General features: G+C 37.5%; 1 protein-coding gene across 7 annotated transcripts in view; it reads right to left on the reverse strand.

The window, feature by feature from the left end:
* The window catches only part of LOC130931692 (E3 ubiquitin-protein ligase rnf213-alpha-like), a 148,551-nt gene that overhangs the window by 42,944 nt on the left and 89,713 nt on the right, over positions 1 to 15,894 (reverse strand). For all 7 annotated transcript variants that reach the window (XM_057860663.1, XM_057860659.1, XM_057860658.1 and 4 more), the window contains 9 exons: positions 14,899 to 15,056; positions 14,616 to 14,819; positions 12,781 to 12,977; positions 12,604 to 12,712; positions 12,422 to 12,522; positions 12,161 to 12,352; positions 8,265 to 8,431; positions 7,944 to 8,046; positions 7,766 to 7,880 (listed from right to left, as the gene is read on the reverse strand). In XM_057860663.1, coding sequence (XP_057716646.1) covers positions 7,766 to 7,880; positions 7,944 to 8,046; positions 8,265 to 8,431; positions 12,161 to 12,352; positions 12,422 to 12,522; positions 12,604 to 12,712; positions 12,781 to 12,977; positions 14,616 to 14,819; positions 14,899 to 15,056 — 1,346 coding nt within the window. The remainder of the gene's footprint in view (positions 1 to 7,765; positions 7,881 to 7,943; positions 8,047 to 8,264; positions 8,432 to 12,160; positions 12,353 to 12,421; positions 12,523 to 12,603; positions 12,713 to 12,780; positions 12,978 to 14,615; positions 14,820 to 14,898; positions 15,057 to 15,894) is intronic.

The following is a 15,894-nucleotide window of genomic DNA, read 5'->3' on the forward strand; positions in this document are numbered from 1 at the left end:
GAAACACAACTGGCCTGCTTACTGTAATCCATGACTGCACTAATGTTAGTTATTTAATATTATAAAGTTTTACATATAGTAGTATACTATAAAATTAATACTATATATTTAATTTTTGTTACTGTGGGTATGTGTGCCTTTCATTCAAAATAATTGTGGTAATACTTCAGTGTGCCCTCTACTTTATCTATTTTCAGGTTAAAAAAACAAAAAACAAAAGTTGAACAGTTTTTCCCATCCCCCAAAAATGCAGCATGCACACCAGAAAAAGCATCTGAACTCACACAAAGTATTCTGAAAATGGTTGTCCGGGACATTGCAATTCATTTTAACATTTAGAAATATATAGACAATGACATACCACAAAAAGAGTAAGAATTGTTTTGACTCCTGTTAAAGAGGTGAAGTCACAGTAATTCCGTTTACATTTTTTGCTCTAGTTAATGCCATCAGCATTTGACCTCATTGTTTGTGATTTATTATTGGTATTTATGTTATTTATTTACACGTTAATAAAGAATTTAGGTGTTCCGAAATGTTTTTTTGTGAATTAATAAGCTTGAACAAAAAAATCATTATTAAAGTAGTAAAAAATAAATAAATACATTTTTTGATTAGTCGACTAATCGTAAAAATAGTCGGCTGACTAATCGGGAGGAAATTAGTCGTTTGGGACAGCCCTAAATTTGTATAATTTAAAATGATGTCTAAAAGTATATAGCTCATTATTTAATCACTATTTGCCGTAAGTCGTCTGAAATATTGCAATATTATACAAAACAATATTGTCGAGCCAGTTCACTGACGCACACATCAAGCTCATATTTTTCTATCATTTCCATCTTAATTTAAATGCTAAGCGTCACCTTTTTTCACCACCTGCAAGTAACCTTCTTGGGGCCCATGTTGATTTCTCACCCAAGAAAACCTGCCCTGAAATTGTGACACCGTCATTAATGGTCGTATTTCGAGCATGTTGTCATATGTCAAATTGACATAGAGTCAAATTTTACGTCGGATGGCGAAACGATCGCATTTATACGCGATAGTATGTCGAGGTAACACTGTATTAACTTAAAAGTACCGTATTTTCCGCACTAAAAGCCTTACATTTTTTTCAAAAGCACAGACAGTGCGCCTTATAATCCGGTGCGGTTTATGTATGAATCGATATTGAGTCACAACAGGTCCCACAGCAACTCAGAGCGCTGCTCCAGCCAATGGATGCATAACATAACCCCAGCTTCTAGTGAAGCGTCTATGCCAGACATGTCCAAAGTCCGGCCCGAGGGCAAAATGCGGCCCGTGGTCAAATTTCATCCGGCCCGCAGCCTCTGTCATAAAACCCATAACGTCCGTACCTAGACTTAATAAATTGAGCAGCATATGAAGTAGCTTATACTACCGTATTTTTCGGACTATAAGTCGCGTTTTTTTTTCATATTTTGGCTGGGGGTGCGACTTATACTCAGGAGCGACTTATGTGTGGAATTATTAACACATTATGATATAATTTCACATGTTATTTTGGTGTTTTGCAGTGACACTGATGGTTTTGTAAAGTTGTTAGCATGTTCTTATGCTATAGTTATCTGAATAACTCTTTATAGCTATGGCCACGTTCGCGTTCTGCCTTTGGCAGTGTATGTTCAATTGTATTATTGACTTTTTTATCTTGAAATGGATGCATTTAGTTTGTGGCGCTTTCACGCCCACGTGAGGGCGCACTCGCACTTGTTTACGTGACACGCCAGAAGAAGACGGACAGCTACGTAGCTCTGAGTGAGTGAGTGGGCGAGTTAGCTAGAGAAAATAGACGGATGCGAACCTACTTTCATTGTTTATGCTTTTAAATCATCTCTACAGAGGCAACGCCTGCGTGTATCATCTTTTCTGTTGTTGTTGTGTGTTTTCCACCCGCGATCGGACACTTAGAGCCAGTTGTGTGGTTGTTTGAACGATGTGCTAATGATAGCGAACGCATGCTAACCAGTTACTTATTACTAATAGTACCTAATTATCATTTATTTACGTTGATGCGAACCTGTTTTCTTTCGAGGACCAAATTGATTCAGCAAATTATACGGACGTCCAGCATTGTCTTTTGGGAGTTCGCTGTATAGCCAGGACAGGCCGTAGCGTAGGACAGTATAGTCACATTTCGTTGTTCATGCACTGTACATTGTACATTTATTTAGCATGTTGTTCTCTATTGTATTTTTATATTAAATTGCCTTTCAAGATGACATGTCTGTTCTATGTGTTGGATTTTATCAAGTAAATTTCCCCCAAAAATTCGACTTATACTCCGGTGCGACTTGTATATGTTTTTTTTCTCTTCGTTGGGCATTTTATAGCTGGATCGACTTATACTCAGGAGCGACTTGTAGTCCGAAAAATACGGTAAATGCTGTTCCTCATTTACCTACTAGAGGGCAGCAGCACTGTGAGTGACATCACTCTGTGTGACGCTTCACCCCCAATTTTCTAAAATGGCGACAATAAACAAAAAAAGGGAAAGTTGACCGTGAAGGCCGTCGCTTCAAGGGTAGGTGTAAATTGGACTACCGTATTGGCCCGAATATATTTTTGCATTGAAATAAGACTGGAAAAGTGGGGGTCGTCTTATATTCGCGGTCTAGACATTATACCCATTCACGACGCTAGATGGCACCAGATATCATTGAAGCGATGTTCTGTCATGACAGATCCCAGCTACCCTCAAGTTTAACCAGTTTGCATTATTTTATTGCAATGTTTTTCCTTATTCAGATTCTTTTCAAGACTACAGTTACAGTTAGACTTCACTTTGATGGCTAATGCAGTTATTGCAATTTTGTTGTTTTATCACAATAGATCGGTTTATTTACATTTAAAAACCCAGAAGCCATTCATTTACGAATGCGATGGCACTTTAGTTTACATATTTAAATGTTCAGATATTAAGATTTGAATGAGGCAAAATAACATGCTTTTTCTCTCAAATATATTGTTTTAATCATTTGTTTAAGATGTACTGTAATTATTTTTTGTATAAAAAATAATTTGGTGTTCAAAAAGTATTTTTTCAAACTTGAGTCTTGAAAAAGAGGGGGTCGTCCTATAATCAGGGCCGTCTTATATTCGGGCCAATACGGTATTTCTTTACTGAAATACGCAACAACTGTGTCTGCCTCACTTGCCAGGAGAGAGTGGCTGTTTTTAAAGAGTTCAATGTCAAGCGACATTACCAAACGAGACACTCTGACATGTACGACAAGATTGCAGGGAAGGAACGCTACGAGAAATTGAAGCAACTTGAAGCTAGTTTGTTTAAGAAAAAAAAAAGTTAAGTGAATATTCAACTGCATGTTATATGCGTGTTTCAAATGAACCAAAACACATGGTTAAGATTGTTGAAATTAAAATAAAAAAACAAATGCAAAACAATGGCTTGCTAAAATTTGTTTAAATACATTGTTGTTGTACGTAAAGAACCTCAGCCAAGGTCAGCCCCCCACATTTTTACCGCACCAAATCTGGCCCCCTTTGCAAAAAGTTTGGACACCCCTGGTCTATGCTTATGCACCTTATAATGCCTTACACCTTATATACGAAAAAAGTTTTAAAATAGGCCATAATACAAGCTACGCCTTAAAATGCGGTACGCGTTACAGTGCGGAAAATACGGTAAATGGAATAATCTGGCGCATAATTAATCTGTTAACCATTCTTAACACTCAAAACAAGGCGGGAGAAATTTATTTGACAAGATTTAAGAAAATTAGTCAGATTATAACATGAAAAATCTGCAGTGTACTTTTTCTGCAGAAATGTCCCAGGCTGTATTCCCCAGAACATCAGGTTCGTTGACCATCTTAACAGGACAAAACGGCCAGGGGATGTGACATTTTAAATCATTAAAGTTTGTGACAGCACAATAAATGGCTTATTAGGGTAGTATCCAGCCTCAAGCTGTGAGTTAGGCATTTTACAACCATCCAAAGCATGCGATGTATGACTGGCTGATGTAGACTGACACACCATTCGTTAAATTAGCATCACTCGCAGTGCATGCTTTTGCCTTTATGAGCCAATCCCAAATATTGTTTCATCAGCACTGTTTGGTTGTTAAGTTTGACATCAAAGAAAAAACATAACCCATGCTCATATTTACGCAGTAGTGTTGGATCCACACTGAAAACAAAGAAGAGATTTGTAGATTTTCAAGAAAATAGTTGTAGCATATATTTAATACTCTATGTCAGACATGTCCAAAGTCCAGCCCGGGGGCCAAATGCGGCCCGTGGTCAAATTTTATTTGTCCCCCAGCCTCTGTCATAAAATCAATAACATCTGGCCCGCACACAGACTTAATAAATTGGTCAGCAGTACTGCTACCAGCATATGAAGTAGCTTACACACTAAATGCTGCTCCTCATTTACCCACAAAAAGGCAGCAGCACTCTAAGCAACATTACCCTGCGTTACCCTTTATTCCCCATTTCTAAAATGGCGACAATCAACAACAACAAAAAAGTTGACTGTGACGGCCGACGCTCCAAGGATAGGTGGATATTGGACTACTGTATTTCTTCTCTAAAATATGCAACAACTGTGTCTTCGTCATTTGCAAAGAGACTGTCGTTGTTTTTAAAGAGTTCAATGTGAGGCGATATTAACAAACAAGACACGCTGACATGAACGACAAGATTACAGGGAAGATACGTAGCGAGAAATTGAAGCTAGTTTAAATTTACAGCAGCAGTATTTCGCAAGAGGCCGAGAGTCGAAAGAGAACGCCACATAGGCTAGTTGCGAGATTGTTGTAATTAATTTAGGGCTGTCAAGCGATTAAAATTTTTAATCGAGTTAATCACAGCTTAAAAATTAATGAATCGTAATTAATCGCAATTCAAACCATCGATAAAAGATGCCATATCTTTCTGTAAATTATTGTTGGAATGGAAAGATAAGACGCAAGACAGATATATACATTCACCATACTGTACATGAGTACTGTATTTGTTTATTATAACAATAAATCAACAAGATGGCATTAACATGATTAACATTCTGTTAAAGCGATCCATGGAAAGATTGAAAATTTTACAAATTTTATTAAAATGAAAACATTAAGAGGGGTTTTAATATAAAATTTCTATAACTTGTACTAACATTTATCTTTTAAGAACTACAAGTCTTTGCTTATGGAGGGTGATGCCATTGACGTCCATGGACGTCCAAACTTCCCATTCATTTCCAATGGCATTTTATCATGTTTTTTCATTCTATTGATGCCAATGTACTTAGATTCCATTGGCACCTATGTAAATTGATACCATTGACGTCCATGGACGTTCAAATTTGTTCCCATTCATTTTCACTGGCAAAAAAACCAATGTCCCCAAATCAACAGGAAATGACCAGATATCAATAGGACGTGTACCCCAAATGTCCCCGATTGCATTGACGCTTATGGAGGGTGCTGCCATTGACGGACATGGACGTCCAATTCTCCCAATCATTTCTAATGGCGTTTACTTTGTTTAATGCCATTGACTAGTTAACACAATCCTCATGGTGCTGAAACCCATAAAATCAGTCGCACCCAAGCACCAGCAGAGGGTGACAAAACACCAAAAAACACAAGTAACAAATGGACATGACACTGTGCTGTCATTTTAATCTGTTTGAGCGGGGAATGTGCGTTAAATGCGTCAAATATTTTAACATGATTATTTTTAAAAATTAATTACCGCCCGTTAACGTGATAATTTTGACAGCCCTATATATTATATTATATTATATTATATTATATTATTATTTTTATTTGATTTACTTTTGTTTCGTGAAGAATTCAGAAAGAGTTATTTGATTGTGGCTTTCTGAAAAACAATACATTTTTACATTTAGGCACTCCTGCAATCGTCACACTTTTTCTGTTACAAACTGACCCGGCCCCTCATCAGTTATCATCAAAGTTATGTGGCCCTCACAGGAAAAAGTTTGGGCACCCCTGCTCTATGTGATTCTTTTTCTCTGACAAACACATATCATCGCCTTGATGCAGTCCGTCACTTTTCTTTACTCGCGACTCCCACCTCTGGCCTAAAACGTAACTGCAGCCTGTGTTAAACGTGGCACGCATGGTTGTACAAAACAAACATAAAATCAGCACCAGAAAACGGCAAACCCATTAGCGGAGTTTAAGGGGGGCCAGGCTCCCCTTGGTGGCCGAAAAGTGTCATTGCATGTAATTGACTTTCCTATACAAATAAACGTTGTAAAGCAACAAAACAAACAACAAAAATGAATAAAATGAACAAAAAAATATATAGTTTTCACAGTGGGTCAAAAATTTTTTTTCGAACAGATCATGTGATTAGCACTTTACACGGTCATTTGCTTTGTATATTATTTACATTTTATTTTAAAAAATAGGGGAGGGCAATTTTATTTTTCAAATGATTGTTTTTCTTTATTTATTTATTTTTTTTTTTTGATTGAAGCAACTTTTTGGGGGGATTGAATGATTTAGACACAAATGTCCTACTCATAATATGGCCCAAACACAAAAAGGATTGCTAAAATCAAACAAAAATTTTTTAATGAAAAATTAAGTGTTCAAACGCAAATTTTTGAGTCTCAAATTTTTTTTTTGCATTCAAAAACTTTTCTATGATTGAATTTTTTCTTTTTTTGATTGAAGTGATTTTTCTCTTGAAAATATTTTTTTGTATGAAGCAACTTAATTTTTGATTGAATAATAAAGATACAAATGTCCTAGCCAAAATGTGTCCCAAACAAAAAACATTACTTCAATCAAAAAAAAAAAAATTGAATCAAATCAGAAAAAAAAATCAAATAAAAATAGCTTTCAAATGCAAATTTTTGATTCTCAAATTTATTTTCGCATTCAAAAACTTTTTTTCTATGATTGAATTTTTTCTTTTTTTGATTGAAGTGATTTTTCTATTGAAAATATTATTTTTTGTATGAAGCAACTTAATTTTTGATTGAATAATAAAGACACAAATGTCCTAGCCAAAATGTGTCCCAAACAATAAACAATATTACTTCAATCAAAAAAAAAAAAAAAAAAAAAAAAAACAAATTTGAATCCAATCAGAAAAAAAAAAAATCTAATAAAAATAGCTTTCAAATGCATTTTTGGGAGTTTCAAATTTATCTTTGCATTCAAAGACATTTTGTTTTGAATTAAACAACTTTTTTTTGAAAATCTATATTTTGATTGAAGCAACTTTTTTATTTTTTATTAAAGTAACTTATTTTTTTTGATCAAATAATGAAGACACAAATCTACCTCCATATGGCCCCGCCCAGGGGATAAAATTTTTGACTGAGGTAACTACATTGGCACGACACCGGCGGGCGTACCATATTCAATGGATGATGATCTTGGTGAAAAGTATAGCTGTCCTGCCAGCAGCCTGATTTACAATTCCCCTCAAGAATGATGGGGAACCAAAAAAAAAAACAAAAAAAAAACGCTCATTTTCAACTTATTATTATAAATATTCTTGTAAGTTAATTTTATTGCTGACACTGCGTTTCGGGGTCATCAACATGTTGTGCCCCCCCTGCCCCAAAAGTCAAAAACTCCGCCAATGGGCAAACCTGATTGTTTACTGTTAGTAGCAAGTCTTAAGTGGGATAGAAAAGTGTTTTTGCCGACCGAAGACATGGCTACTGCTAGATATATACAGTATATATCAGAGCGTGATGACAAGAATTTAATCTGTAGAGAAGTTGAACGTGTTACCTGCAGGCACTTCAAGTAAAGGCAGTAGAGTTTGGTTTTGTCCTTTTCTTCTAAAATCTGACACCACTCGACGGCCAGCAGGTGATGCTGCAGGTAATCTTTCACATCGTCGAAACTGAGAAAATGAAATTATGGCGCGTGACTGAACAAATGACGTTTTGCCATTCTGGCACCTCACCTGTACTTCAGCAGGAGTTTGAGCACGACCGATCGGACGACTGGGTTTCTATCCGCCGAGTCGTCAAACGGAGAGAGCACCTTGGTCGTGGTTTGTCGATCCCCTGCCAAGAATGAAAGACTAGGTTCAGAACTCATTTTGCGGCTAAAAAGATGTGTGTATAAGAATTTCGAATGCGCTGTCATTTGATTTGACAACCGACTGTGATAAGATGGCGGAAATCAGCAAATAAACTGGAGTCAGTCTCAACTAGCTTATAAGACACGCAGACCAGAACAATGCCTCATATCTCAAAACAGCGTAGCATATGAGTTGCCCTACCGCTGAGAATGGAAGCAGCACTTGCTTCCACCATAAGAAAGGAAAGCAAGTGGTGAATGACGGCATCGCACGGGGGAGAGTTGTCCTTGAAGCACACGCTAGACACCAAGTCGATGAAGAAAGCGTTGCACTGATTCCTAAACAAAGCGTGGCGTTCAACTCGAATCCTACACAGAATGAAAAAGAGCGTCAATGGAAGAAAGGCGTGCACTTCTCAATGGCTTTAAAAACTGAATTCAAATCAGAAAGGTGTTTCTAAATGCCACTGGTTTACTTAATAATTCTTGAATAACTGACGTGACGGCGACAACACGTTTACGCTACTGGTGCATGATAATTATCGGTCCGATAATTATCGGTCCAATAATTATCGGTCCGATAATAGGAATTACGACGTCATCCCGATACATCCAATAACATTTATAATAGGACCGATAATATGTACTGTTCTGGCTTTACAGTTTCTAGTATGGGAAATCAGTTGAACATTTGCAGGGCATTGCTCCCACCTGCTGGTCAGAATAATTCACTGCATCTATTTTTTGTTACAGTAGTTTGGTTCAATCATTTACACATTGCGGTGTCTAGCGGTAGCATTGATAAGATAGTTAGATGTTTGAAGCCTGAAATGTGGCGAAAGGTTGCAAGATTCAAGGGGGCCAAATACTTTTGCAAGGCACTGTACGTAAATTATACCGCCCGTTTTTTGGGGTTTTTTTTCTTGCTTTTAACCAAGAATCAAGACTGTTTTACGTCCATATCCATAAAGAATTCGGGGATTTAAGCATTTATTCACAATAATTTACACCGGAAAAGCCCTGTTTACATCAGGCGGATGCTAGCTACATTCACTAACAGACTAGCATTGTACTTCCACATATTTGTGTAAAATAAACACTAATTGCACTTTTTTTTTAGATAGTCATGAATGCTTTCTGTTACGTTTCTGCCTCGGAAATATATATAAGTATTTTATGATTACTATAACATATGGATGTGCAATATATGTTTACTTCTGTGGTGAAGGGTCATATGTACACAACTTCATAAGCTGCGTTATAGAAGCCAGCCAATGCTTTAGTAGAGACATGTCCAAAGTCCGGCCCGGGGGCCAAATGCGGCCCGTGGTCAAATTTCATCTGGCCCCTAGCCTCTGTCATAAAATCAATCACATCTGGCCCACACACAGACTTAAGAAATTAGTCAGCAGTACTGCAACCAGCATATGAAATAGCTTACACACGAAATGCTGCTCCTCATTTACCCACTAAAAGGCAGCAGCACTTTAACCCTTTATCGCCAAATGTATCACATTTGATACACCTAAAATTTCGTGATTTTGAGACTAATTTAGAATTTTGACATTTCTTTTTGAAAAAAAAAAAATATATATATATATATATAGATGCAAGTAAACACATGCATCTGCAGGTTCCATGAGGGAAAAAAACATGATTTAGCACGGGTTATAGATATTAGACCGCTTTTTACACATATTCATTTTGAAATTTCGTTTTACAAATTTGAAAAAAAAAAGGTTTCATTAGGACCTTATTTTTCAAATTTTGTGATTCTCTGATAATTGCTTCATGTTGCAGGTATTTAAGGGCTAAGCAGCATTACTCCGTGTGACCCATTACTTCCATTTTCTAAAATGGTGACAATCAACAAAAAAAAGAAAGTTGTGACGGCCGACGCTTCAAGGATAGGTGGAAATTGGACTATTTCTTCACTCAAATACGCAACAACTGTGTCTTGCCTTATTTGCAAAGAGACAGTTGCTGTTTTTAAAGATTTCAATGTGAGGCGATATTACCAAACAAGACACGCTGACATGTATGACAAGATTACAGGGAAGATACGCAGTGAGAAATTGAAGCAACTTGAAGCTAGTTTAGTTTCACAGAAGTAGTATTTCGCAAGAGCCTGAGAGTCGAAAGAGAACGCCACAAAGACTAGTTGGGAGATTGTTGAAATTATTCATTAAAAAAAATAATAAAGCAAATGTGACACACTGAATGGCTAGCTAAATTTCGCTTAAATCTTCGTAAAGGTTCTACGTAAAGGACGTCAGCCAAGGTCGGCCCCCCACATTTTTACCACGCCAAATCTGGCCCCCTTTGCAAAAACTTTGGACACCCCTGCTTTAGTAGCTCAAGCTAGTGTGCTATGCTATACATATAATAGTTGTATATATAAGTTTATTGTGCAGTTTGTTGTTGAGTATTGAATATATGTATTTTTCTGTTGTACTTTCTCAATATTAAGACGAGTGTCTTCCCATAAAAGCAAGAAAAGACCAAGCCTTGTGGTTTATGGAAGTGCATTCATTCTTAGCTGGCTGTCGGGCAGTGCAGAAGTGAACTGCACTGTTTTGTTCATGTCATTATGAAAAATCTGATGAGATCAAAGGCAAATCTATGTTGAATCCACCACTAGTTTTTTTGTTGTTGTTTTTTTTAACCTCCAGGTGCTCAAAAACTCAGGTTATACATTAAAAAAATTATATATTTATTATCGGTTATCGATATCGGCTTTGAGGAACAGGAAGTTATCGATATCGGTTTCAAGAAATGGATATGGTGCACCCCTAGTTTACGCATATCATCTTTGAAGCCCCGTCTTGCCGTAATTACGTTACCCACGTGCCGCTGTTGGTTTCATTTAAAAGTGCAGAAGTTGAGGTCTACGCTCGTTTTTACTTCAAGTCAATTGACTAACAAACTGAACTAGTTTATTGTCAATGTTTTGAAGGGTTTTTCACCATATATGGCGGAAAACACTCAGGTGACTTGAAGTTCCGCTCTGAGACCCCCAATTTGGCCAAATTTCAAAATTGTCCTATATGCATGTGAGATACATCATTGGAAAGCTTAAAATCTCTATTTTTTTGAAAGAAAAAATATTTTTTAAACAGCAAAACCCTATCTGGAGGTGAGAGCATGCGACAGCAGAATTACAGACGCCACGACTTTAGCGAAGTATTATCGCGTACTTACCTTGTTTCGATCAAAAAACTCCATGTAGCGTGAATCGCTGAGTGACAAGACACAGCTGTGAATGGCCACAGCTGGATTTTTTGGGATTTAATGGGTGAAACATGGTCATATAAAAAGAGTCACGATGCAGAAATCGCAGACAACACGGAGTGGTCGAGAAGTCCATTTAGCCTTTTCAATATTTTTTTTCAATTTTCTTTGTTTGAATCGATTATTCATCATCTAAAATATTGGGGAAAATACGACAGTAACGAAAAAAATACAATTAAGCTATAGTTATGAGGTAGATATCCTTGACTTTTTTTACAGACGCCAATTTTTTCATTGTGACGTAATTTGTTTAAAAGTTTAAGATATGTGAGTGAATAATTTTTTAAAGTCGTTTTATTTTTTTAAACAAAATATTTGACATCAATTAATGATTCAAAGCCAAAAATGACAGACATTTTGAATAATAATACAATTACTTACCTACTTTTTATGGCTAAGTTGAAGCAAAAGCGGTTGCGGACGTCTGTAAACAGTGGTTTCCAGGGTAAAACGGACAAATTAAAAATAGTTTGGGGGCTTATTGCGTAATCAATCTGCTATTGCAGGATATAGACATATCGCTCTATCAAACACAAGAGTTGTTTTAGCTTAAAATACAGCAGTTTATTTTAAAGAGGGGTGCAAGAGCAGAAACGGATTTTTCAGCCTTGTCTGTGTTTTCCACCATATATATTCACTATTTTACACTGTTAGCCTACTGTAAATAACTTGTTTTGACCAAAGTGGCTTGATTTTTCATGGGCGTGAAGCCATGAAATTTTGGGATTCATTTCAAGTTTTCAGGGCTGTGAACACCAGCACTCACATTGTAAAGTGAAATGAATTCATTGATGTTTCTTCACCAACCGTAAATCCTCAGAGGGAACTGGGGTAAAGTCCTCGGGAACTTCCTGATTACAGTGAGGACAGATATTCATCTGGCAGGGGACCAAGCACTTATTAATACACGAGGCACAGAAGAAGATGTGCTCGCACGGCAGACAGACGGGATCTTGCGGGTCTCCCCGACACACCGCGCACCAAGGAAGCGACGTAAACCTGGATCGAGTGAAAATGACGAGCAAGTCTCAGAGAACGCCATTGAAGATTTTTGCCGCCAAAGCTTACCTGAAGATTCCAAAGACGGCTTCATCTTTACAGTTTTTCAGCAAGCGAATCATCGCCTCGAACGGCTGCTGAGTTTTAAGGTCAGAATTGTGTTTGAGAGCCTGCGAAAGAAAAAGTTGAATTCCTTTTTTGTATGCCTCCTGACTTTATCTGTTCAAAACTGACAAAAACCCCTCGCCCACCTCGTTGATTAGTAGCATATGCTTCACGATTAACGTCGTCATCTCACACTGTTGCGTTTCAAAGTGCTCCGCAAATAACGACAGCGAAAACAGCCGATTCCACTGCGATCTGAAAATTTCAAGGATAAAAATTAAACAACCTTTTCTCATAAGCGCTTACAATTCACCCTGGCTTACCTGACATTGTTGACGATTATCTTGCTTCTGTCTTTGTAGCCTCTCACACTGTTCTCAGAGCAGACCAGTTCAATGGGAATCTTGAGTTTGTTGACCCGTCTCACCCAGGCTTGTCTTTGTGAATCTGTCACCAATTGTCCGGGTTCCGGCGGTCCCAGGTGCTCCAGGCAAGCAAGAGCAGCATACACGTCGACAACCTTAAAGACAGGGAAATTGCTATTTACATGATGCATTTAACTAAACACTTGCAAACTCAAATGAAAGCATCACGAAAACTATTTTTTTCTATACATTTGGCCACATTCGTTTACATTCAGCAAAGCCGACACAAAAAAATTCAATGGGAGTTAGCTGTTACGGCATTGGCATCATAGTTCGCAATATTTACGTAAAATCAATGCTAACTGTCCGGTTCTTTGCTCTTTTAACAAAGAATCGAGTGTTTTACACCCATATCTATAAAGAATTCAGGGATTTAAGCATTTATTCACAAGAATTTCAACGTAAAAAGCTCTTTATTGTGGTAAGGCGCCACAATGATTTAAAAACGAGCACCACATTCAACATATTTACGTAATTTTTTCTTTTTTTCCCCTTGCTTTTAACCAAGAATCAAGACTGTTTTACGTCCATATCCATAAAGAATGCAGGGATTTAAGCATTTATTCACAATAATTTACACCGGAAAAGCCCTGTTTACATCAGGCCGATGCTAGCTACATTCACTAAGAGACTAGCATTGTACTTCCACATATTTATGTAAAATAAACACTTACTGCATGTTTTTTTGTTGTTGCTTTTAACAAAAAATAGAGACTCTTTCGCGTCCATATCTATAAAGAATTAAGTGATTTAAGCATTTATTCACAAGAATTTTCACCGGAAAAGCTCTGTTTACGTAAGGCGGCTGCTAGCTACATTCACTAACAGACTAGCATTGTGCTTCCACATATTTACGTAAAATAAACGCTAACTATTGGTAAATTTTTGCTTTTAACCTAGAATCTAGACTGTTTTACGTCCATTTCTATAAGGAATTCGGGGATTTACACATTTGTTCAGAAGAATTTTCAACGTAAAAAGTTTTTTTGTGTTTCCACTTGGTCAGCTTTGACCAAGATAGGCCCCCTATTAATCGGCCCCGTGCCCCATGTCCCATCTATACTATTATGAAGTCTATGATAGCATCATCAACAATCAATTTGAAGGCTTTCCATATCCCACTCCTAGCAGTGCATGTCTGCCTTTTCAATTCCCTTGTCTTTAGTTTGTTTTTCACTTCTTGCTGCACCATCTCAAAAAGGAAATACCTGGATACGAACCCGCGGAGGGCACCAGGGCGGGAGGGGAAGATTAAAAAGAGGGCGGGGCCACAGCGTTCACGAACGCAGGCATGCACAGCGCCTTCTCTGTTTTATCCAAATTATTTGTTTTACAACAAGTATTCCTTAGTTTAAAATCCATACATCGTTTTAGGATACATATATAAATATATATTTATTAGAAAAAGTTAGATGTCCGGCCCCACTCGAACGTAAATAATTGACATTTTGGGCTTAAAATCGATCCTCTACTCTGCGTACTTATCAAGGCATTGTAGAGCATGCATGGGGTAGAAAAGTATTTTATAAATTAACACAAAAAATTCTATATAGCACTTTTAGGAAATAACATTTTTAAAAACTAAAATTTGTTTTCGGTTTTTCAAAAAGCATGTTATCAGGACTACTGTATCGACATCAGGCCCATACCGCGTAGCTGGGTATCGAAATCAGTATCTTGTGTCACCCCCCCCAAAAAAAAAAAACAACAAAAAAAAAAACTATAGATCTCACCAGCTCATCTCCGTTGCTGAAATCTGGACTGATGAGGTTGCCGGTCACCTGCGGTTCAAGGGAGACCATTCGGGAGAGGTTTTGCAGTCGGTTCTTGAACTGGTGGTAGGCAACGTGGACCCACGGAAGCGACGGAACCGTGTCCACGCCGTCCAATTGCGAGCGGAGTTCATCAACGCAGCTGTTTAAAGCTAAATGCAGAAGCTGCAGCAATCAAAGCACGTCAATAAATACACGTGGACACACAAACGTCATCGGATTTGCAAACGTATCATTTCAACACCTCTAGGTCCTCCTGACGGCTGATGTTCATTGTCAAGATGAGAAAATCCTGCAGGTACAACTGAAAGAACTCCGACTGCACCTGTGGTGCTTCTTCGCTTATGTACTGTCCCAGTGGCGTTTTGGAAAAGAATTCAATGAATCTTTGTTGAGTATGACCTAACAGAAGAAATTAATGAGTTAATGAGGCAAAAAGACCAAGAAAAGCAAGCCGTGCGTTAGAGGAGTTCCAAAAAAATCGATTATTACATGCATCGTGATTCGACACGTGACGATTCGATTACAATTCATAAAGGTTCAAAAACGATGTTTTTCCCTTCTAACTTTATGGTTTTTGCACGTTCTTGTAAAAAATAAATAAAATGGTTAATGTTTTTACACTTTCTTGTAAAAAATAAAGAAAAAGCAGCTTGAGGGCAGCTTTTTGTTGTATGGCCATGTTTCCATAGTTCCTGTTGAATCATTTGCAGGGGTGAAAGTGGGCCAGAACGGTCAGGAACGCAGTTCCGGTATAAGATTCAGGGCAGGAACACAGTTCCGGTACGCAGTGCTTCGATTCTAAAAATATGACGGCAACTGTCAAGACGTTATGTAAACATTTTTTTTGCAAATGCTTAGCTGCCACACATGCATTTCATCTCCAAGAAGAAAACAATCTACCAACATCAGCTTTACATGCACAAGTGTTAATAACAAGCATGATAAAGTGCTTGTGTAGCGTAATCCGTTTCAACCGATATTTATTATTTATTTTATTCCACAGACGGCATGGAGGTTTTCCTAGCTGCTGCAGTTAACGCCTGGACTCATTTATCCGTTCAATTGGCTGACAAACTGACATCTGATCAGCAGAGATAATTAGCTAGCGCATGTTTTCCGGAACAGCAACAAATACAAAAAAGTTTTTTGAAATGATGCGACAAAAAAAAGGGCGATGCAACAGAAAATGAATCAAATCTTTACGAGCAAGGAAAGAATTGAGGAGGCTTATTTATGA

This window comes from Corythoichthys intestinalis, chromosome 16 (assembly GCF_030265065.1).
Source record: "Corythoichthys intestinalis isolate RoL2023-P3 chromosome 16, ASM3026506v1, whole genome shotgun sequence".
NCBI classification, from domain to species: Eukaryota; Metazoa; Chordata; class Actinopteri; order Syngnathiformes; family Syngnathidae; genus Corythoichthys; species Corythoichthys intestinalis.